This window comes from Quercus suber, unplaced genomic scaffold, assembly GCF_002906115.3.
Source record: "Quercus suber isolate HL8 unplaced genomic scaffold, Cork oak 2.0 scaffold_29, whole genome shotgun sequence".
In the NCBI taxonomy this organism is placed as follows: Eukaryota; Viridiplantae; Streptophyta; class Magnoliopsida; order Fagales; family Fagaceae; genus Quercus; species Quercus suber.
Window position 1 is genome coordinate 1,983,289 of NW_027069494.1, and position 23,913 is coordinate 2,007,201.

General features: G+C 33.7%; 2 protein-coding genes and 1 long non-coding RNA gene across 3 annotated transcripts; all 3 read left to right on the forward strand.

Annotated features, from left to right (window-relative positions):
• Positions 1–4,386: 4,386 nt before the first annotated feature.
• Positions 4,387–6,789, forward strand: LOC136066270 (uncharacterized; the record flags this gene model as incomplete). Its single annotated transcript, XM_065770315.1, has 4 exons — positions 4,387–4,405; positions 5,730–5,846; positions 6,000–6,146; positions 6,361–6,789. Coding segments are annotated over exons 2-4 (678 nt in total), but the record flags the coding sequence as incomplete, so codon positions are not given.
• A 1-nt stretch (position 6,790) lies between these two features.
• On the forward strand, positions 6,791–7,743 carry LOC136066250 (uncharacterized). The gene is made up of 2 exons (XR_010627719.1): positions 6,791–7,608; positions 7,692–7,743. It is a non-coding gene; the product is annotated as an uncharacterized LOC136066250 (long non-coding RNA).
• Positions 7,744–8,107: 364 nt separating this feature from the next.
• On the forward strand, positions 8,108–15,392 carry LOC111996343 (uncharacterized). Its single transcript, XM_065770284.1, has 16 exons — positions 8,108–8,175; positions 8,255–8,431; positions 8,550–8,621; positions 10,021–10,122; positions 10,206–10,295; positions 10,854–10,929; positions 11,032–11,128; positions 11,252–11,321; positions 11,441–11,620; positions 11,747–11,869; positions 11,983–12,066; positions 12,228–12,412; positions 12,504–12,642; positions 12,759–12,818; positions 13,721–13,825; positions 14,843–15,392. Exons 2-16 carry the CDS (start codon positions 8,318–8,320, stop codon positions 14,954–14,956), a joined length of 1,611 nt encoding a protein of 536 aa, XP_065626356.1. The 5' UTR covers positions 8,108–8,175; positions 8,255–8,317; the 3' UTR covers positions 14,957–15,392.
• Positions 15,393–23,913: the final 8,521 nt, after the last annotated feature.

Sequence of the window (23,913 nt, forward strand, 5' to 3'; positions counted from 1 at the left end):
TTTTTTTATTCTTCCGAACAAGTTAGAAATACTACTAAACAAATATCTCACATCTTTTTCGGCGGCTTGAACTAAAGTCCTCCATTCCCTTATGCACTTTGTGTATGGAGAGATACCATCCAGCCAAACTCACCTCCTAACTACATTGGTAGTTGGTCTCTTGCATAAGGGGGAATGCACTGATGGACCAACATTGCAAAATAAATTCCAACAACATATAGTACTAATATTAGTCAACGTCGGCTATCTTGCCTAAGGTTGGAGTTGAAGAATTAATACTTTGATGGTTTGGATTCTTGTATTTCACGATGTCTAGGCACCGATTGCGATGTTGAACCATGCCTATACAACGCACAGCCGCTTCTGGCTTAAAAGCAACTTGTTTTTTTTTTTTTTTTGGATAGGAAGGTTTTAAAGCAACTTAATTCACATTGACGTACTTTGGCTATTTATGTACCATATTTATGCCTTAACAAACAGTAGGTAGATTTGCCTAGCAAAATTTCCTATGAAACATCATTAAAAGTGCATTCTCCCAGAATACCAAAGTACTCTAATTTAAAGCTATACACAACTGAATAGTGAATACCAGACAATTTTGCTTTTTCTAAGATCCTAACCCAACAGAAAAGTTTTGAACATCATAAATTACTAAATTATTAAGCCAATCTTATGAAAGTTAGATATACAACATGTTCACTTCAATCTAAATTCAGAATACAACAACAACCTTTCTTCATCAATTACTAAATTATACTTATGAGCTACTTTTCCACGCTTTGTAGAAACATAAACAAAATACAAATTCTTAGATACGTGAGTGCCTTGTTTTTTCTTAATTAAAATTGAAGACTTAGAGGAGAGAATGAATCTCATTAAACATAATTTAAAGTCCAACCTCGAAATAAACTAAAGTTAACAATAATTATTAAAGACAGGTATAAAGAAGATATATTGAAATAAAAGAAAAATGTTTTATACATAGAATAAGCATTTGATTATAAAATTTTATAGGAAAAATCTCTAGACACTTAAAAGTTTCATTGATTTTTTCACATCATCCATGTGTTTTTGTGTTATGGTGGGCTCAATTGGATTGCAAAAGCTATGTGAGTGACTTTGTAGCAGGTTCGAAATTTATGTTTTTTAGTTTGGCATGGTATTAAGCTAGTGGTATACTTTCTCAAACAAAAAAAAGCCTAGTGGTATAAAAATAATAGGACAAAACTTAGGTACTGTTATTTATGTTATTCTTTTAAGATTCAACAATGTGTTTACTTAACTAAAAAAATACATTTTCATCCCATGTGAAAAAATCTACATGCCAAAATTTTAAAAAGAAAACCTAAAGAACAGTACCTAAGTACTGTACCTAAATCTTGCCTAAAATAATATTCACTTATAAGAAAAAATAAATTTCCCAAACATTGGAATTTGGACCCACCTTTTTAGACATAAATGCATATTCGTTATAGCGAGGTTTGAATGTGAATTCATATACTTGAAAGCAAAATACTTAAGAATCTGGATTCTACAGAAGATCAATGAGAGGATTTCATAGATCAAATTGAGAATTGTAATATTCTACTTTTTGTAAAAAAGAAAAAAGAAAAAAAAAGAAAGCTTAATGAAAAGTTAACATTAGCAAATAATACAAGTTAAAGAAACATAAGAAATAAGCTAATGTGACACAAATTACTCATAAAATGTAACAATTACTTAGTACTAAATTACCAATGCATGAATAAATGATGACCTTCAAAATTTAAACTTACATGTTTCGAGTTCCAACACTAATAATATGCATAAAGTTCCAAAGATTTTGCAAAATTTTCAATTTATTAAGTGTGCATTTTGATACAAATTATTTTGCTGAAAATTGAAAATTGAAAACAATAAAAAAATAATTTCTGAAATACTGTTCACACAAAAAATATTGTAGATAAGCCTGAATGCACTGTTCATGTCTTGTGAATAGTGCAAGAGGTGTTGGATGAAGGGGGAAAAAAAAAAAGGACGGCAGACGTAGACGCGTGAGCCTAAGCTAACAAAAAATGTCAAGCCCTTCAAAACCCAATACAGCTTAATCGATAGGGTTGGATAATCCTAATCTCACCATAGACATACATGATTACAACTAATTATAATAAGTGTAATGAATGTCGATTTTGTTACTTGTATGCTATATGAATGATCCTACACTGATCCAAATTGATTCACAGGGTAGGATTGTAAAGATTCTATAGAGTAAGGTCGTAAAATCTTACATTTTATCATCCATTATCGTGATCCCATGCAGATCATACCCCATGAAAGATTCTACACCAATTTGAATTGTTTTTATGGGGACGAATCATTGGATCTTAGGATTATCAAATCCAAGATAGAGATTTTGACAACCCATGCTTATAGGTACATAGATTCCATGGGCTACTTGTAACACAAAATATAAAAAACTTGAATACTCAAAAATCATAAGACTCTTGGGAATCCTAAAAATTACCTTGAACTAAACGACCAATATATATTGAATTTATGCACATGACTATATCCAATACGAACAATATTATATTTTTCACTAACAAATATATCTAACCATGTCATTTACTTACGAATGCAACAACATAGTTAAATTTAATTGGGGAAATCTAAATACAACATCTAAAGAATTATGCCTAAAATTTTTCCCTTCAAATATAAAAAAAAAAAAAAAAAAAAGGCTTAATGAAAAATTAACATTAGCAAATAATACATGTTAAAGAAACATAAGAAATAAGCTAATGTGACACAAATTACTCATAAAATGTAACAATTACTTAGTACTAAATTACCAATGCATGAATAAATGATGACCTTCAAAATTTAAACTTACATGTTTCGAGTTCCAACACTAATAATATACATAAAGTTCCAAAGTTCCAAAGATTTTGCAAAATTTTCAATTATATTAAGTGTGCATTTGGATACAGATTATTTTGCTGAAAATTAAAAATTGAAAACAATAAAAAAATAATTTATGAAATACTGTTCACACAAAAAAATATTGTAGATAAGCCTGAATGCACTGTTCATGTCTCGTGAACAGTGCAAGAGGTGCTGGATGAAGGAAAAAAAAAAGGGACGGCAGACGCAGACACAGACGCGTGAGCCAAAAATGCAATCCAAGCAAAGCCTAAGATAACAAAAAATGTCAAGCCCTTCAAAACCCAATACAACTTAATCGATAGGGTTGGATAATCCTAATCTCACCATAGATATACATAATTACAACTAATTATAATAAGTGTAATGAATGTCGATTTTGTTACTTGTATGCTATATGGATGATCCTACACTGATCTAAATTGATTCACAGGGTAGGATTGTAAGGATTCTATAGAGTAAGGTCGTAAAATCTTACATTTTATCATCCATTATCGTGATCCCATGTAGATCATACCCCATGAAAGATTCTAAACCAATTTGAATCGTTTTTACAGGGAAGAATCATTGGATCTTAGGATTATCAAATCCGAGATAGAGATTTTGACAACCCATGCTTATAGGTACATAGATTCCATGGGCTACTTGTAACACAAAATATAAAAACTTGAATACTCAAAGATCATAAGAGGTCTCTTGGGAATCCTAAAAATTACCTTGAACTTAATGACCAATATATATTGAATTTATGCACATGACTATATCCAATACGAACAATATTATATTTTTCACTAACAAATATATCTAACCATGTCATTTACTTACAAATGCAACAACAGAGTTAAATTTAATTGGGGAAATCTAAATACAACATCTAAAGAATTATGCCTAAAATTTTTCCCTTCAAATTACACTACTACTATAATTGTTTTGAAATTTTTTCTAATAAGTTTCTTTGTTATGAAACTTTTCAATGTAGAGAGGAACAACAGACAAAATAAGACAACAAAGTGTGAATTTTTAGCAATAATTTTTTTTTTCGTTTTATTTTATAATTTATTTTGATTTAAGGTATAAGAATAGAAAAATTCATGAATGTAAATTTTAGTGTTTCATTGTACTTTTGATTTTTTTTTTTAGTCCTAATGATGAATTTTTATCATCAGACTAAGACATTAATTAATTTTTAATGTAGACAAAGATTAAACCCTAGATCTCTAATTCAACCATCAAAGACTTTACCAATTGAGTCAACTAAAACTCACCTCTCATTATGATATTTGAATGCATAATTTTTTCCAAATAAAATTACCTTCAAATTTATCACATGACCAAATCTAATGTAAAAAGCTTGCCATGTGACATATTCCCCCTAGTCCCAAATTTTATAGGTTACTATAAATTGAAATCTGTGACCACCACACGCACCATAAAAGGCAAAAAAAAAAAAAAAAAAAAANAGCTTCTTTCCCAGTGTTCTCAGGTGGGTTTTATGTTTAATTCGGTTCTGAAATCTTGGTGTTGTGATTAGAATTAGATTGTTGCTATGTTTAGTTGTTTGGAAGAGAAAAAGAGTTGCCTTTTTATGTTTTTGTGCTTGTTTGACACTTAAGCATTGCTAATTATGATAAACAATTTGGTTTGTTTGTATTGTCATTCGTTTTCTAGGCAGTTGAGCAAAGAGTTCTGTTTTGGTTGAATTGTTTATCTGTGGCTTGTTAATTCTTTTATTGGGAGCTTCGTGAACATTGACTCCCTTATTGGGCTTGCATGTGTTAAAATTTAAATCGGTTAGGTCTGCCTACTATCCATGAGTAGCTTTTTGGGTTCTTAAGGTTGATTTGTCAGTGCAAGTTTATTGGATTGATGGAGGGAAAAGAGGGCATTGATCAAGTACCTCCATTTGGAATTTGATATATTTATGTTCCTTATCAGGGGAGTGTATTTTGGGGCTTGTAAGTATCAGATGAACAGAAGATTATAATTCTGTGAAAGTGTATTTGTTCTTATGTGATGTTTGATCTATGTCATTTTTTTTCTTTTGGCATTTAATAGTTTATTACTACATCTTGTTTTTTGATAGATTTATATACTACTAGTTATTAAATTTTGATGGATGGAAGAGATGGGGGGAAGGGGTGGGTTGGCTTGGTATATTCTTGAAGGTGGAGTGGATGCAATGTTGCTAGCTTAGAAGAGTGAGTAATGGAAAGTGTCTTGGAAAAACAACTTACTTTACTTGAGTTTGGACCTACTCTTTTCTCATAATTAGAGTGTTTGGCTGATTCAGGTTGAGGATTCCTGTGTTTGCTTGAGACTTGATTTTGAGCCACGTTTCAGCCTGAATAATTTGTGGGAAAGTTGCTTGAAGCTTGTCATAAGAGGCTTTAGGTGTTTTGTAGTGAGACCTTAACATGCCAATAAAAAAAGGAACTTGTCTCCGCACCTGTGGTTGTTTGTTTGTTTTTAAATCAATTATTATTATCAATTGTGATTCCTTACTATTGGTTTTTATTTTTTATATTTTTCTAAGAAAGTTTGTGATAAGTTTCTTTTTAATATTTCCATCTTGAATCACTTCTTATCTTTTGTTGATTTCCCCCCTTAAATCTACTAAAATTAGTATATTTTTTACTGATCCTTCCCTACTCCTCTCCCCCAATCCAAACATAGGACTAGGGTCTTGGCTGAGTATATTAGGGATTGTTGATGAAACATGGATTCTGTTCATCTGCCTCTTCTAGGAACAGAGTTAGAGTCCTTACCTTGGTCTGCTAATCTGTTGTTTGTTCCTCATGTTTTTCCAGAATCCTCACCTGTCAATGTATGGTACTACTTTCTCTGTTGGTCAAGGCCGTCAATGCAATTTATGGCTTAAAGATCCATCCATTAGCAATACATTGTGTAAATTGAGGCACATAGAGGTATAGCTCTCTGCAGTATCCTTTTGCAACTAAAAAAGAGACATTTTCAATATGTAAATAACATGGTGCAATGACATTGCTTATTATTCATTCTCAGGTGGCTTGTGATTGTACTGACATTTTTCTTTTGGTGTTTATTTTAATTCTGGATAGCGTGAAGGTTCATCTGTTACATTACTGGAAATCACAGGGGGTAAAGGTGCTGTCCAAGTAAATGGGAAGTACTATAGAAAAAATTCTAGTGTAATTCTAAGCGGAGGCGATGAGGTGGTCTTCACTTCTTCTGGAAAGCATGCTTATGTATCCTTTTTTACTCTTTATTTCTTTAGTATAGCCAATTCAGTATTTTGAAGGGTGGCTGGTGGCCTTTTATTTTTAAATACCTCATCATTCAAAAGGAAAACAAATCCTCATGTCTTTTTGTTGCAGCTGTTTTATACTTTTTACTGTGATTGTAATATTTTTACTTCCCCTTGTGGATGTTCTATAAATATATTCCTTGACATGAAGTCAGATCTTTCAGCAACTCACCAATGATAATTTAACTGCTCCTGGCATACCTTCTGTGAGCATATTAGAAGCTCAGAGTGCTCCAATAAAGGGGATACATATTGAGGCAAGATCTGGGGACCCATCAGCTGTTGCTGGAGCATCAATATTAGCATCTTTGTCTAATATGCCAAAAGACTTGACCATACTTCAGGCACCCGGTAAAACTAGTGAGGATGTGGACCAGAATACTGAAATGTCCATTCTACCTTCTGGCTGTGGAGGGTCAGATGATCATACTCCAGACATTGACATGAAGGATAGTGCCGATAATGATCTTGCTGGTGTTTCTTCAAGAGAGAAAACCGTTGTTCCTTCTCCTGATGCTGCCAATGACCACCCCAATCTTGGTAGCCTTGGATTGGATCCTTGTATGGATGCAGACAATNGTAGTGGTGCCTACTCCCAAACTTGTTTCTGGAGTTTTTCTCTTGCTAAATGCTAAATTTTTATTTTTTTAATTTTATTTTATTTTATTTTTTTTTTTGTGTGGGTTTTCTAGGCATCGTGATGTGGTATTTGTGTTGATCTAGTTTGATCAAAACTTGTAGATTTAGTTTATATATATATATATATATATACACAAAATTTTGGATGGTAGCTCTAGTTGAAAATGTAAACTAACCTATCTACCCCAACAGCCAACATAATCACTCTGCCATTATTTCTATTGGTTCAGCTCATGTGTCCCCTCCCTTGTGTGAGAAAACCGATAGCTAGGGTTTGGTGCAAAACTTGTGTGAGAAAACCGATAGCTAGGGTTTGGTGCAAAATTCCTCCAGCCTCCAACTCACCAACCTATAGCTGGTTACTAGTCTATGGGATGGTAACCTTGTTTTTGTGTTTATTATTTGCTATTCTGATAATAAAGTTCTATTTGCGATATGTTTGATGCCTAATCTCTCTCTCTCATGTGCACCTGCGCACACATGCAAACAGTGATAGCTGCCCACTCATACATAGACATGCATATATTTGTGAAACTTACATGTTAGTGGGAATCTGGAGCTATCATTACTCTGATTCTTCAATTGCAGTTGTTTAAGCATTGTCCTTGGTGGTTTTTCTTCCCTGTAAGATCAAAATAATGTGACTAGTGCTTCATGTTCAGGATAACTTCGGAAGACTGCATGATAGGAGTAAAGAAATCCCAAAAGCAATGAAGCAACTTTCTCGGCTTTTCCCAAACAAAGTGACAATACAGCTGCCTCAGGTATTGCACCCACAATTCATTTATAGTGCAATATTAATGCTGTTTTTGTCTGAGTCATCTCATATTTGTATTGCTCCTGATAGGATGAAGCTGTACTTTCAGACTGGAAGCTGCAGTTGGAACGTGATATTGAAACTTTGAAAGCTCAATCAAATATTGTCAGCATTCGCTCAGTGAGTGTCACCTGATTGTGTTGTTTGGCTATCTTCTGTTATATTTCTGTGTTCCAAGTGCTTGTAGCATTCTGCCTAGAAAGAATTTAGTTATTGTTGTTATGTTGAGTTCTGCCAGGCCTGGGTAGAATCGTGGACATTATTGTAGTTGTAGTGCATAAACTACATATATATATGGCCTTTGTGAAGATGATCATGGTTTCTTTTGTTCTGGTGATTCCTTTGATGCAATTGTCCTCACTTCCTTTAATTTATATGCCAGATTTTCATTTGTTGTGCTTCTATCATCTTGTTTTACTCACTGATGCTTTACTCTGCAGCCAATAATTTACACCGCTTAGATAGTTTTGGTGGTGATGATATAGAGAAGCTTGCTATTAATGAGCTCTTTGAGGTACTTGACAGTCTCTACTGCTCCAAGAAATTGTTGCTGTTGTCTGGGAACCAATATTGAAATTGTGTCATTTTTGTAGGTTGCATCAAAAGAAAGTAAAACCAGTCCATTAATATTGTTTGTGAAAGACATAGAAAAGGCTATGGCGGCGGGTAGCTCAGAATCATATACGGTCTTAAAGGGTAAGCTTGAAAATTTGCCGGAGAATGTTGTTATAATTGGTTCCCATACCCAGATGGACAATCGTAAGGAGAAGGTAAGTAGTTATTTATTTTTTTCTGTTAGCTTGTTTGAAATTTTATGGTACCAATTTAATCACCTATGTTCTGTATGTTGCTTAGTTAACTTTTGTGTTGGAATTTTTGTGTTTCCAGTCTCATCCTGGTGGTCTTTTATTTACGAAGTTTGGAAGCAACCAGACAGCGTTACTTGATCTTGCCTTTCCGGTATGCTAACCTATGCCCTTATTTCCCCTCCTGTCCCCTAAACCAATACACACAAACACGCTTTTGAAGTAATTGTTTGGGTGTATAAGTTGTTGTCTTTTGCTAATGACTTTTATGTTTCTAACTTCTCATATCTAGAAGATATATTTTAAGTCAAAGTGATTGTTGTTTGTTGTTTTATCATTTTCATTTATTTGCAATGCATTTGTATATTTCTAATTCTTATATTGTTGTAAATTGTTTTCATGTATTATGCAATACCTAGCATTTCTTATCCTAGTTTTTGCACTTTTTTGTACTCCATTGATTATTGTTTCAATCATACGATTTAGAATGAGAAGTTCTGTTAAGATGTAAAAATGCTTTTCAGATAAATGGTTCATATAACCTTAAAAAGAAGTGAGCCAAGGTTTCTGAACAATTGGCTCCATGAAATTTGTTTAAGTAGAGTATTTCCTCCTGCTGAAAGTAAGAAATAAAAGGTACACTTTCCCTGCTTGTGTTGTTAAGTTAAGGTAATGCACGGGCATTTGTAGACAATGACTATTCAGGACCTTGAATCCTGGCAAGGTTCTCTTCATCATCTTTAAGTTGAATCATTCAGCTGCATTTTGGGTGTCTCGGTGGTAGTCAAAGTTCATCTTTTAAAGCTAGCATGATTGCTGTGGAATTTAAAATCCCTCCCAGCCTAAATTCATTTATACCATTTCGCTCCTCTTCTATTTAGTGGTGCCTACTCCCAAACTTGTTTCTGGAGTTTTTCTCTTGCTAAATGCAAAATTTTTATTTTTTTAATTTTTTTTTTTGTGTGGGTTTTCTAGGCATCATGATGTGGTATTTGTGTTGATCTAGTTTGATCAAGGCTTGTAGATTTAGTTTATATATATATATATATATAAAATTTTGGATGGTAGCTCTAGTTGAAAATGTAAACTAACCTATCTACCCCAACAGCCAACATAATCACTCTGCCATTATTTCTATTGGTTCTGCTCATGTGTCCCCTCCCTTGTGTGAGAAAACCGATAGCTAGGGTTTGGTGCAAAATTCCTCCAGCCTCCAACTCACCAACCTATAGCTGGTTACTAGTCTATGGGATGGTAACCTTGTTTTTGTGTTTATTATTTGCTATTCTGATAATAAAGTTCTATTTGCGATATGTTTGATGCCTAATCTCTCTCTCTCTTTCTCTCTCTCTCATGTGCACCTGCGCACACATGCAAACAGTGATAGCTGCCCACTCATACATAGACATGCATATATTTGTGAAACTTACATGTTAGTGGGAATCTGGAGCTATCATTACTCTGATTCTTCAATTGCAGTTGTTTAAGCATTGTCCTTGGTGGTTTTTCTTCCCTGTAAGATCAAAATAATGTGACTAGTGCTTCATGTTCAGGATAACTTCGGAAGACTGCATGATAGGAGTAAAGAAATCCCAAAAGCAATGAAGCAACTTTCTCGGCTTTTCCCAAACAAAGTGACAATACAGCTGCCTCAGGTATTGCACCCACAATTCATTTATAGTGCAATATTAATGCTGTTTTTGTCTGAGTCATCTCATATTTGTATTGCTCCTGATAGGATGAAGCTGTACTTTCAGACTGGAAGCTGCAGTTGGAACGTGATATTGAAACTTTGAAAGCTCAATCAAATATTGTCAGCATTCGCTCAGTGAGTGTCACCTGATTGTGTTGTTTGGCTATCTTCTGTTATATTTCTGTGTTCCAAGTGCTTGTAGCATTCTGCCTAGAAAGAATTTAGTTATTGTTGTTATGTTGAGTTCTGCCAGGCCTGGGTAGAATCGTGGACATTATTGTAGTTGTAGTGCATAAACTACATATATATATTCATCCCATAATTTGGTTTAAGTGGGAATTAGATATCCGTTTATGAATAATATCTTACATTGAATAGTATGACAAGCTCTCTCTCTCTCTCTCTCTCTCTCTCTCTGTGACACACACACACACAAGCACCAATTCAGTATGGGTAAGCCCCTGGTGGTCAGATGTACCTTCTTACTTACATAGTATCCTGTTAAACCATAGACTATTGCCTCATCAGCATTGAAAATCCTTGGTGCAGGATTTTTAATTTTTTATAAATATTTCAATCAGATTGTTTTATATATATATATATATACTAGTTTGTATGTGGATTTATAGATGATATTTTTCTCATTGACATGGTGCTATTCTTGGATATTTACAAAATATCTTATGGTTTCAGGTTCTGAACAGAATTGGCTTGGATTGTCCTGACCTTGAAACTCTGTGTGTTAAAGATCAAGCCCTTAATACTGAAAGTATGTCTTGTGAACTTGGATTACTCCTGGATTTTTATGCTGTGACCTTTTCTGTAATATTAACTGGTGCCATCATCTTTCCTTTAATTGTTATTATGAAAGGTGTGGAGAAAATAGTAGGATGGGCTCTAAGTTACCAGTTTATGAATCACTCTGAAGTATCAGTCAAAGATGCTAAACTTGTGATCTCTGCCGAAAGGTATAGCCTTAATTCTTTCCAATTACTGTTATCATTGTTTTAACAATTTATAAAAAATTATATAGAAATGGTTCACCTCTCTATGTCCTGTGTTGATGTCATTCATGATGGTTTATATTGCAGCATTATGTATGGTCTGAACATTCTGCAGAGCATTCAAAATGAAAACAAGAGCTTGAAGAAATCACTGAAGGTAAAGTTTACATCTTCCTCTTGGGTACTGTCAAAGGTTCATGGTTCCCTCCTTTGGGAATGAATCTACAGTTTTGATTTTTTGAAATTTATATTCAGTTCAAGTTCAAATGTTTCCAGGATGTGGTCACTGAGAATGAATTTGAGAAGAAACTTCTTGCCGATGTCATTCCACCGACCGATATTGGGGTTTCTTTTGATGATATTGGGGCATTAGAAAATGTAAAGGATACCTTGAAGGAATTGGTGATGCTTCCACTTCAGAGGCCTGACCTGTTTTGTAAAGGACAGCTGACTAAGGTGGTTTGCTTTACCTTTTGGATGTCTTCCAAAGTCCGTGTTAGATCTTTTCTTTTTTGGTGGAGACCCTTTTCATTTGGTTTATATCTTGTGTATACCATCTAAATATTGCTACTTATTTGACAGCCTTGCAAGGGTATATTGCTCTTTGGACCTCCTGGTACTGGGAAAACAATGCTTGCAAAGGCAGTTGCAACTGAGGCCGGTGCAAACTTTATCAATATATCAATGTCAAGCATTACTTCAAAGGTATGCACAAGTCACAAATATCAGCTCCGTCTCCTTTTCAGCTTTCTTTTCAATTTTAATGACTTTTTCAGCTTTCTTTTAAATTTTAATGACGTTCTCTCTATTGCTTGCAGTGGTTTGGTGAAGGGGAAAAGTATGTCAAAGCAGTTTTCTCACTAGCTAGTAAAATAGCTCCTAGTGTTGTTTTTGTTGATGAGGTTTGTTTAAGGCATTAACAATTATGTTAATTAATTTTATTACATTTTTTGTTGTGTTTCTGCCTTTCACTAAACCCCCATAGTTTTATCTGCATAAACCTCTTGGGACTGCTTCTCACTCTCTCTCGGGGAATAATTTTTTTCACAAATTATTTGTGCAGGTTGATAGCATGTTAGGAAGACGTGAAAATCCTGGAGAGCATGAGGCTATGCGTAAAATGAAGAATGAGTTTATGGTAAATTGGGATGGTCTGCGTACAAAGGATAAGGAGCGTGTACTGGTACTTGCTGCTACTAATAGGCCTTTTGACCTTGATGAGGCTGTTATTAGGAGGCTTCCCCGGAGGTAAACATATTCTGCCTTTCATCACTTGGTTCCCATCTTTTTCCAGTTAAAGCAATATTCGTTGACTACTACATACAATCATTTTGTGCAGATTGATGGTCAATTTGCCAGATGCCTCAAACAGAGAAAAAATTCTAAGAGTTATATTAGCCAAAGAAGAGCTGGCATCTGATATTGAATTGGAAGCAATTGCAAATATGACTGATGGCTACTCTGGGAGTGACCTAAAGGTTGATATATATATACACACACACACACATATTTTATTTGTTATTTGCTTTTCTGCCTGCTACTGAATTGAACTTTTTCCCATTCTGGGTTCCTCTGATTACATTCTTGGTTGCAGAATCTGTGTGTGACTGCGGCTCACTGTCCCATTAGGGAAATTTTGGAGAAGGAAAAGAAGGTTAGATACTTTTAGTACCAGCATTTGTTATTTTATTTTGATGGTTACCTTTCTGTTTTTGTGTGTTCTTATAAGTATATGAACCCTCCATTATCTTTAATGAGTGCAATAATAAACTGAAGTTGACATACCAAAGTATTCTGTTGATTGGCCAATTTTGATTTTTCTGGCTGAAACTACTGTAAATTTATTCTGAGCTTAGCCTAGCCCTTAAATAGGATCTGCTTCTCTTCTTAGCCTATTTGTGGGTTAAGAATACCAGATTCCTGTGATTCCCTGTGGAGTGGGCAACTGGATACCAAAGTTGTGAAATATTATTTCATTTTGGCCGGATCAACCACAACTTCAATGAGTCAATCAAATGGTACACACCCCCACCCACAAACCCACCCCAACCCCCCGGTGTCCCCATGTTCTGTCTTGTTTTAAATCTCAGCCATTTTGGTCCTGGTTGATCAAATGGCATAGGACCAGATCCTTGCTTGTACGATTTGTACTGCAGGTAGTGAAATTGCATTATGCACTATTCTCAGTTCTATTTTTTTTTAGAACCTTTTTCTTTCTAGGCTTATAACTCGTGATTTCTAATTATTGCAAATATTGTGGCCAATATAATGGTCTTATTGCATCTAAGTGCAATTCGTTATGTCCTCGTATTTTGTTTGTCCTGTTCTCATATAGAGTTCATTTAGCAAATGCATCTTAATTCTCCTAATCACTATGCATCTTCACCACTCACCTCTTTAGACCTCTATGGTAGCTAGTTAGACTTCATAGAGGTTCTATTTTTGGTTGAGAAGAATTGTTTAATCTGTCACTGTTAGTTGTTTTGTTGATTTTTATTTTTGAATACTTTTTTGGAGGGTATGCTTCTATTCATTATTCTGTTGTATATATTCCAGGAGAAGAATGTGGCGTTGGCTGAGAATAGGCCTTTACCTGCTTTGTATAGCAGTGCTGACGTTCGTCCTCTAAAGTTGGAGGATTTCAAATATGCACATGAGCAGGTATGGTGATGGATACTTTCTATATTTTGAATCAGTAACTTTCAGTATTTCATTTCGACTCCTTGAGAATATTAGTGAAGTGGTAAGAAATATCAGGTTATTGTTTTATCTTTAAATAAATTTTCTGACTAGAAAAGTACACTGGAGAAAGTATCCTATTGGCAGCTGGGCCAATGTTTGTGTTGGAGTGGTTTGGCATGGTTGGGCTGTTGTGAATGAAAATAAATTGAAGTACTTACAAAATTTTAAAAGCAAGGTGGAGTTTTGATCCAAGATGATATGAATACATAATTTCTCTTTTTAAAAAGTATATTGAATTTTCAAGCAGAAAAACAATTAACAAGTCGAAAAGAAAAATAAAAAAGAAAAATAGCCAAGCTAGGTAATCATGAATTCCTATAAACTTGTTATCAATATGTATATGTATTTGATTTGTTTCTTTGGGTGTCCATTAAGGATTTTTCCTTTTAAAATTTTCTGCGACTTTTTTTTGGGTAAGGTTTTATATCAATGCTGGTCTTTTAGTATGGCTAAAAACGTGTACTTAATACAATGCGTTATGGTATAACTGGGGTAGAACCACCTTTATTGTTGGGAAGTGCCCCAAAAAATGTTTATATTCAAGGACAGTCTTTGGCCAAGTATATATGTGATGCATTTCATGGCTTTATCTATTTTTTGTGGCCCCCCTAAATCCTATTTAGTCTTATCCCTAACTTGGTGTTCCAATGCTAAAATCCTGGCTGGATAGAACTGTTTTATTTCATCAAAGCTGTAAGAGAGTTTAGCTTCAGAAAGCTGATGTGGGGATCTGAGGTAAACCTGAATAAATAAGGAGTCAATTAATAGGGATGTGGTCTTTTATTTTAATGGGGTTCAAGTTGCATGTATTGTTTACTGAAGTAGGCATAATAGTTCCCCCCCACCTTCTATTGGTGTCATCTTTTCTATGATAATTGTCCATACTTATGGGGCTAGAAGACATCTACTTCATTGATACTATTCATTTCAATGCAGGTGTGTGCTAGTGTGTCATCAGAGTCTACAAATATGAACGAGCTCCTCCAGTGGAATGACCTATATGGAGAAGGTGGATCAAGGAAGAAGAATTCTCTAAGCTACTTCATGTAGAGGAGGTATCTTTGTGTATAGCATTTCTTTAAATTATTCTTTGTCACCTTAAATAGTGGCAAGATTAGGGACTGGTATGGAAATTCCATTGCAGGTCCTTCCCCCTCCCCCATTGTATTATATATAGGTTTTTTTTCTCTTTTTTTTTTTCTTTTTTTTTTCAACTTATTTTTTCAACTTCAATTTTCTGTTTCAATCTTTTTTACCTTTTTTGTTAGGAATGTTACTTTCAAAGCAGTAAAATTAACTGTAGCATCTTTTTGGTTACTTCAGGCCTTCCAGCCTGTACATGCTTAATTAATAAGCAATTTTTTTCCCCTAAATCTTATTTTTACCAGCAGTCAATTTTTTCTCTGAAACAAATTGTAAGTGTAGCAGAATAAATTGCAGGAAAAGTGTATATTGATCATGATTCATGTCAATGATCTTTTGTTCAGTCTCTCATCTCTCTCTCTCTCTCAGCTGCACTTTTTTTTTTTTCTCATGCAATCATAGGAAGACAATTGTATTATAGACTAGTTGAATATTAATCTCTTTTTCTTGAAAGAAAAAAAATGTGACATTTATATTATTTGTAATTTTGATTAATCAACATAAGAGGATGGCATTAGTCCTAACTTAGGTATAGGTCAGGAGTTGGATGATGATTTTGTAAGTAGTACTGCTAAAGTTATTCTGGAATCAAAGGAAGTGAATGGTCTTGGGTTGGCATTCCATCTCCATGAGATACATCCTCCATTTTGGGGGATAATGTTTGAGGTGTAGTCTTGTGAAGTTCTCATATGCTTTTCTTTTTTCAAAAATTTATCTTCTATAAAATGTTTGATTTTAGAAGTTTTAAAATAGATAAATAAATAAATAATCACACTCAAAACATGAGTAACATCACATCGACAAGAAATTTGGCGGGCATTTTAAGAATAAAGATAAAACAATATAAGAATAAATATATAAAAGATTCATTGGTGGTATTTTTTTTCTTGTAAATATCAAGGATGGTAATTTTAAAATTTCAGGTGCGGTAATACTAATTAAGAGATATATTAGTTACAATTGGGTCCAATTTATACTTTGGTGTAACTTTGATTAAAGTTATGTTACTCTATTTTTTAATTAGATATGAATTTGGATAAGTCCACTGTTAAATTAGATCATTTTTGTATATTTTACGTGCTTGTAAAATGTCAAGATGATCAAAAATCAATAATCATGTCATTAATTAATTGTTTAAATTTAAGTTTGTGTAATTCAAAACAGTGCATAAAAGATGAGTTTATGGATCGATTAGTAAATAACATCTAATTGATATGAAAATTGATATAAATGTTAAGAATATATCGAACATGAAATTCAATTGTGAGATTTTTAAAATATGAATTTTATAACAAGTTATTGAACGATATAATATTATTTAAAGTAATGTTAACCCAACTTTAAGTTATACATGACTTGTGTTCAAGTTATATAAGGTATAATCTTAAGTAATATGGCCTAATAACTTTCTATTATATGAATGTTTTTAATGTTCATAGCATGCATATCAAATTTTGTATTAATTAGGTGATGTTTATTATTTGATCAATAAACTCATCTTCTATTTATAGTTTAAAAATATTGAAGTTTGAAACTTAAAAATTTAATAGATGACATGATAAGTAATTTTTGATGATTTTATATTTTGACATGTATGTTAAGAATATAAAAAACATTTATTCTCATCAAATGGTGAATCTAATGGTGAGATTTTAAAAAAAAATATTAATCCATAAAAAAAAATTATTTAGTGGAGTAATATTAGTTTTTATTTATTTATTATAAGTGGTGTAATATTAGTTAAATGTACCATTGGTGTAACCTAAACCAAACTTCTCTCTCTCTCTATATATATATAAGCGTAATTTTAGTAATTTTATATTGTTTAATAATTTTTTTATTGAATTAATATTTTGAAATCTTTCCTATTAATTGCATGTTCGTAACATGTATGCTAAATTTCACACAAATCAAATGTTGTTTACTATTCAGTACATAAACTTATTTTTAAGACATTTTTTTGAGAAACTTATACATAATTTTAAAGTACAAAATTTGAAATTTAAACCCTTTATAAATGAGATTATTATTGATATGAGATCATCTTGAAATTTAACAAACATGAAATGTAAGAAAAAAAATATAATTTAACGATGGATTTGTCTAATTTTGGATTTAATAAAAAAAATATATTGAGTAGTGTAACATTATTTAGAGGGTGCCATATTTATATGATTTTTTTTTTCTAGTAGTGTAACATTTCTCTAAAGGGTGTAGCATAGTTTAAAGTTACAACTTGGCCTATTTTGATTTGAGGTTTGTGTGAACTCATGGCTTGCACGTTGATTCAATAATGTGGCAAAGCTGAAGATGGAGGGAAACATTTAGGAAATTGACCAAAAATGTGGCTCACATTTGTTGTTGGTTGGAACTTGGAAGCAAGCGAATCTCTCATTATATCTCACGGTGTTCTCCACCTAATTGACACCTAATACATGTAAGGGTTATTTGAATTAAAAAAACCAAGAATTAAAAAAAATTGCTACAAAATGCAAAAAACTTTTAGCAAATAATCAATTGCCAAACAGAAAGAATCAAGGTACATGTGCTTATTGGATTGGAAAATAAAGAACATAGGTTATGTTCCTCGTATGATCTTCTGAACATTAGAAAAAGTTAGGAATTCCTTTTATTTTGACAGAACAATGATGCTTGATTTTGGAATTAAATATAAAATTATACCTAAAAAGTCCTACACCGAGTATTTTCTGTGCGGTACCTTCTTGTCCTTTTTCTTTATTGGTTGAGTAATGAGTAATGTTTTTCCCTTAATTTTTCAGCATATTTATTAAAAAGGAAATGAATTTCTCATCGTAAATAACTTTTGGTTCTTGAAAATGATTGTGGTAGGCCTTTCTGAGATTGTGGGCGAGGCTACCTCTTGCCATACAGCGGCCTAAAGGTTCTAGGTAGGAGAGTCAAGTTTGGTACAATTACAACTCATCCCAGACCGGTTTGTGCGCAAATTAAAACTCCTTTGTTGAAACTTTGGTCACATGCCCATGGCAGATGAGACTGTTACACAAGAGTTATGACAAACAAATACAACAATATGACAACAATAAAAGAAATATACTTGTTGTTAGATAGAATAAGTAAAAGATTCTCAATTAAAATAAAAAGCAAATATCTTGTGGCAGGAACATAAGTTACATCGGGAAAAATTAATCAAGGGCATAATTAACATAACCAGTATAGCAGAACACTAAAATGATACAACGTGATGTAAAAATAATACAGCAGAATGTAAGAATGACATAGCATAATATAAAATGATAAGTCTTTCTGTAAGAAATGAACCAAAGAGAATCCGAACCCCAACTTGGACAACCTTACAATAGGGCTAAGCCATTAAATTTGTGCATTTTGTGGAATGGGCCTAGATGGCTACTTGTTGCTGCTTTGTGATTTCAAAGAGTGGGTTTGCTGTAAGAGGGAAGAAAAATGTAGCCTATTGATGCATGCCTTTATGCTATGTCTACTCTCTTTTCTTTTCACTTCACTCTTTCTCTTTTCTCTGTTATTTCTCTTTCAGTTCTCTCCATTTTCTTGTCTTATTCGCTATCCTCCTTCCATTTATGGCTACTATTTCTATCTATATTAGGCTAATCCTATAAGATTTCTCTCTTTTACCCCTATGGCTCACCAACCATTTTTGTCTGTTGTGAACACCTCTTCAGAGCTACCCATTATCCTATCGGTTGTTCAGCTACCACTACATCTAGGCATGCCTAGTACATTCTCTTTCTTCCACTACTTATTTCATGACAGCTCCCAATTCGGTTGGTCCTGCCATGAGCCTTTTCCCCTTGCTTGAACGGATAAGGCTTTGGGTCTCTCTCTTCACTCACCTTTCTGACATGCATCAAGTGGTCCCATCTGTTTACCCCCCATTTTGGGCAAAGATGCCATCCCAACAAAGTATCTCCCAAAAGAGGTCCCGGCAACTGGAAATAAGTCATTTTCCCCCTTCCACCAAACCACACCCTTTGTAAATTCCTTGATCGTGGGCCCACTTCCTTTGCATTAGCTAGGTAAAGGTAGGTGGTGCTCTGGCCATAGCGTGGTTGTTCTACTACTCTCTGTTTTTGTTTTCTTTCTTTCCCACGTTGTTTCTGCCATTGCTGTTCAACTTTGTCTCGTTTTGCTTTTACGTCCTTTCTACCCATGCTTATCCTTTATGGAGGATGGCATGGATTTTTTGGGTTTGCCCCACTTTTACCTCTTTTTGGGCCTATGGGCCTTTCTGTTGTTATTTCCTGCTGAGTTGGCCCATTGGGCCTTATTTCTTTCTCTCTTTTATTTCAAGCTTTTATGGCCATTCATTTCTGCCATTACTTATTAATCTTTTTTTTTTTAATTTCTCTTTGTTGATTACTAGGTTTTTCTGTTGTTAGGCCCCTTTTATAAAAAAAATGGGTATAAACAATACTTATATATTTTTTTTTACTGTTGTTAATTGATTTTACTTATAATTACTTAATTAAGAGAAAACTTTTGGATTGTGAATGCTCTCTCTAGGAGGAAGAGCATTGAGAATGAATTGAATGATGAATCCTACGTCACTAAGGTTGTAGGATGAAAGATGGTTTATAAATATCTAAGATACTAATCTCAAAAAATAATAATAAGATACTCCATCATATAACATAAGTTTAAAGGTCATTTTATGATGATTTTTGGGAGTTCATTAATAAAGCCCATCCTTCCCCTTTCGAAACTGGCCGACGACTGAAGATTTTTTTTTTTTTTTTTTTTGAGAAACGACAACTGAAGATTAAACTCATTAAATTTAATACATTATTGTGAATCAAGAGACAGCTAATTTGACTTTTATAAAAAGTACAACAATAATCAATATATATTTCTTCTATGGCCAAGTCATGATTGGATGCTACTTCCTATTTTACATTATGTCAGTTTGTGATTACTTGTGTCTTACAAATACTCATTTATCTCATGACCATCACATGCGCAATTGTACATTGGTTCACATAGACTTATACGTCTTTTTCTTCTTCTTTTTTTTTTTTTTTTTTCTTTTAATTTATTTTATGAAATAATGGATTGTGGATCGTAGTCATCCATAATATTTATTTAGTTTATTTGGTAGATAAACTAATATAAATAATTTTTTCCCAAAATAATTTTGTTTACAATTATATTCCCAAATATTCAAAATCAGAACTTACCCACACAGCTACCCAAATTATTGATGATTGAACCATTATGGGTCCCATTTAAGATGCACTCATGCATTAAATTCATAAACTAATCATTTTTATTTTTTATGAAAAAACCAAAACAACAAAAGTTTGTTTGAGGAGAATTCATAAACTAATCCTGTTGATAGACGGTGGCAAACCCAATCACTTTGACTAATGACGATTGGCTCCCTAATTTCTTGAGTCTCTCACACATTATGCCATTATTTCTCTCAGACTCTCAGTTGCTGATAACATTAACATAAATTATTCGGACATTTGTTCTATCAAAATCCAATCAATAATAATGTAATGCATTGAATAATAATAATGTATATATCTTAATTATAAAATCCAACGAGGTGAGGTTTTTTTTTTTTTTTTTTTTTTTTTTTTTTTTTTTTTATCAAAATCAGAACTTACCCACACAGCTACCCAAATTATTGATGATTGAACCATTATGGGTCCCATTTAAGATGCACTCATGCATTAAATTCATAAACTAATCATTTTTATTTTTTATGAAAAAACCAAAACAACAAAAGTTTGTTTGGGGAGAATTCATAAACCAATCCTGTTGATAGACGGTGGCAAACCCAATCACTTTGACTAATGACGATTGGCTCCCTAATTTCTTGAGTCTCTCACACATTATGCCATTATTTCTCTCAGACTCTCAGTTGCTGATAACATTAACATAAACTATTCGGACATTTGTTCTATCAAAATCCAATCAATAATAATGTAATGCATTGAATAATAATAATGTATATATCTTAATTATAAAATCCAGCGAGGTGAGTTTTTTTTTAATTTAATTTTTTAATTACTCTTGTACCCTTCTTAAAACGTTAAAAACAAGTGATTGACTTGATTCAAATTTAAGTCCAAGATTCTCATTTGTTTTTCTTGTGCTACTAAAAAATTTAAAGTATAAGATAAATAGTGGTAGAACCGGATTGTTTTTAATGCATAACTTGTTCGCATTGTATTACAAAGTCCATGTACTATTTTCATGTTCACTATTGTAACAATTATAATTTTCTATAAAAATTAAAATAGATTTTGCTTACAAAATTAAAGCATACAAGTTTGTGCAAATAACAACATTCTTACGTGTTTAGCAAAAAACAAAAATCTTAAGTATGTAGTAGGGGGAGGGGCTTCATAGCTACTTTCAAAATATTTTCAACTTTCAAGGCATTAATAAAATTAATGTTTGAAATAGCATAAATCATGAAACTCAGTGGTGAAAAATGTTTTGTAACTGTTGTGGGGGCTTTTTGCACTGTTGGACCTCAACCCTTTCTGCTGCACTATGGCTTGTTAATCTGAGGTAAGAGAGTTGAGACTGTCCTTACTGGGACTACGCTTCAGGCCAGCTTGTGCATAAGTTAGACTGCCCCAATGTAGATGCGTCTTGGCATGAATGCTGTGGGCTGAATGTATGGTGTGGTCACAACAAGAATAACTGTTACATGTGTTACGACAGAAATATAGTACAGCAAGATAACTATGATAATAAGGGTCTGTTTGGATACCACTTATTACTGAAAACTGAAAACTAAAAATACTGTAGCAAAATAATTTTTAAATGTGTGAATAGTGCCGTGGGACCAAATTTTAAAGTTGATTTTGCTAGATTCCGTACTTGTGGGTTCCGTGAACAGTACACTGGACCCAGGGAAAAAAACGCAGACGCGCAAAACGTGACCATTTGCCGCTATCCAAACTCACACTAAACGTAATAAATAAAACTAACACCGAGAAGATAGTTAACAGAGTTACGGTCGAATAATACAGCAAGTGGAAATAACACTATAGCAGAAAAAGGGTAAATGACTTAGTGATTTCGAACCAATTAGTGGGTAAATCACCCAATAAACATGACTAATGAAATAATTTGTTTGCTAGGTGATAAGCTGAACTTTTTAGTAGAAACGAAACCAAGAAGAGAACCAATCTCCAACGTGGGTAACCTCAATAGAAGGTTCCTGCCATAGAAGTTACACGTTTTAGAGAAAAGGCCTAAATGATTTGCGCTTCGATTCTCAACCTTCTAAGAGTGGGTCTGTCAAAAGGGAGAGAAAATGTGATCAATTGATGCATGCCTCTAGTCCTACTTTTTACTTTCTCTCTTGTTTTATTTCTAATATTTCTTTTTTTTTTCTTTTGTTTTTCCTTGTATTCATTTATTTTCTATTCTTTCTTTTCTACCTCTTGCGTTCCTCCCCCTTTACTGTTTATGACTATCCCTTTTTATATCATCTGCCATTGTGGGATTTACCCCTTTTGTCTCTTAACCACTTTTGGCTTCTTATGGGCATCCCTCCGGGATTGCCCACTAGCCTGCCGGTTGTCCAGCCATTATCTCTGCCAAAAGTGTGCTGGTTGCACCGCTCTTCATTTTCAGACAAAATTACTTGTCTTATTTCTTACCTCTCTCTGTTCTTGTTTTACTCATATGGATAAGGATTATGCTACCTCATCACCTACCTCTATGGCATGCATCAAGTGGCCCAGCCCATACTTATCTCTTCAAGATGAAATATCATCCCAGTAGGACATTTCCCCAAAGAAATTTGAGCATAAACCCCAAAATAAACACCACTTTCTCCTTATTGCCAAATCACACCATATGAATACCTTGACCCATGACCTACCTCCCATGTATTGGCTGGGTACAAGTAGGTGGTGCCCTGGCCCTTTGTGCATGCTCTACTCTGTTTGAATTTGTTTCTTTCTAGCCTTCACACCATTTCTGCTACCCTTGCGTTGTCTGGTTCTGTTGTACGTATTAGTTGATGTTTATCCTTTGTGGTGTGAAGGATACGTGGGCTTTTGGGCTCATTTTTTCTCCATTTCATTCCTTCTTGGGCTAAGTATTGCTTAGGTGAGAGCCTTCATGTTCATAGCCTGCCGAGCCCATGTTTTCTTCTTTATGGTCGTGGGCCTTTTGGCTATTAATCTTGTCGTACTGCTTCATTGTGTTTGCTACAACTCTGTCTTTCCTTTTACTTCTTATTATCCCGTAGGCTTGCGGGCTGATGCTCCTGCCATATCAGCCCATTGCTTCATTAATCATTGGCTTAGGGCTTCTTTGGCCCACTTACCATATATTTACCTCTTTTGGGCTTATTGGCCATCATTTTTGTCATGTCACTCCATTTTACCACTTTATTCCTTGGGCTTTTTCAGCCCATTTACTTATACTTTACCTCTTTTTACTCCTATAGGCTTATTACTAAATTCCTTGGGCCTCCCCAGCCCTTTTTACTCCATCTTTACCTCTTATTACTCTTATGGACTGATTAGCCATTATACTTGTCATGTTAGCCCATTGAGTTTACTAATTTATTCATGGGTTTCTCTTGGCCCATTTACTTCTTCTTTATCTCTTATTATTCCTATGGGTTTACTACTTCATTCCTTGGGCATTCTTAGCCTGTTTATTTCTTCTTTACCTCTTGTTATTTTCATGGGCCTACTGGTTATCAATCCCGCCACTCCAGCCCACTGGGCTTTTTTCTTTATTTCTTTACCGTTTTTCCCTTCATTTTCTTCTCATCTTCTTTATTGTTGGGCTTCTACTGCTATTGGGCCCTTTGTCAAAAATCGACATCAACAACTGTTTTACATAATTGCATTAGGACTTAAAAG

What these genes read in the sequence shown, in the direction of transcription:
- LOC111996343 (XM_065770284.1), top strand. Translation starts at nt 8,318, where the DNA reads ATGGCGGCGGGTAGCTCAGAATCATATACGGTCTTAAAGGGTAAGCTT. An exon ending in CTTGTGATCTCTGCCGAAAG is followed by an intron (nt 11,129 to 11,251) that starts GTATAGCCTTAA and finishes TTTATATTGCAG; the next exon opens with CATTATGTATGGTCTGAACA. An exon ending in GTGTTGTTTTTGTTGATGAG is followed by an intron (nt 12,067 to 12,227) that starts GTTTGTTTAAGG and finishes TTATTTGTGCAG; the next exon opens with GTTGATAGCATGTTAGGAAG.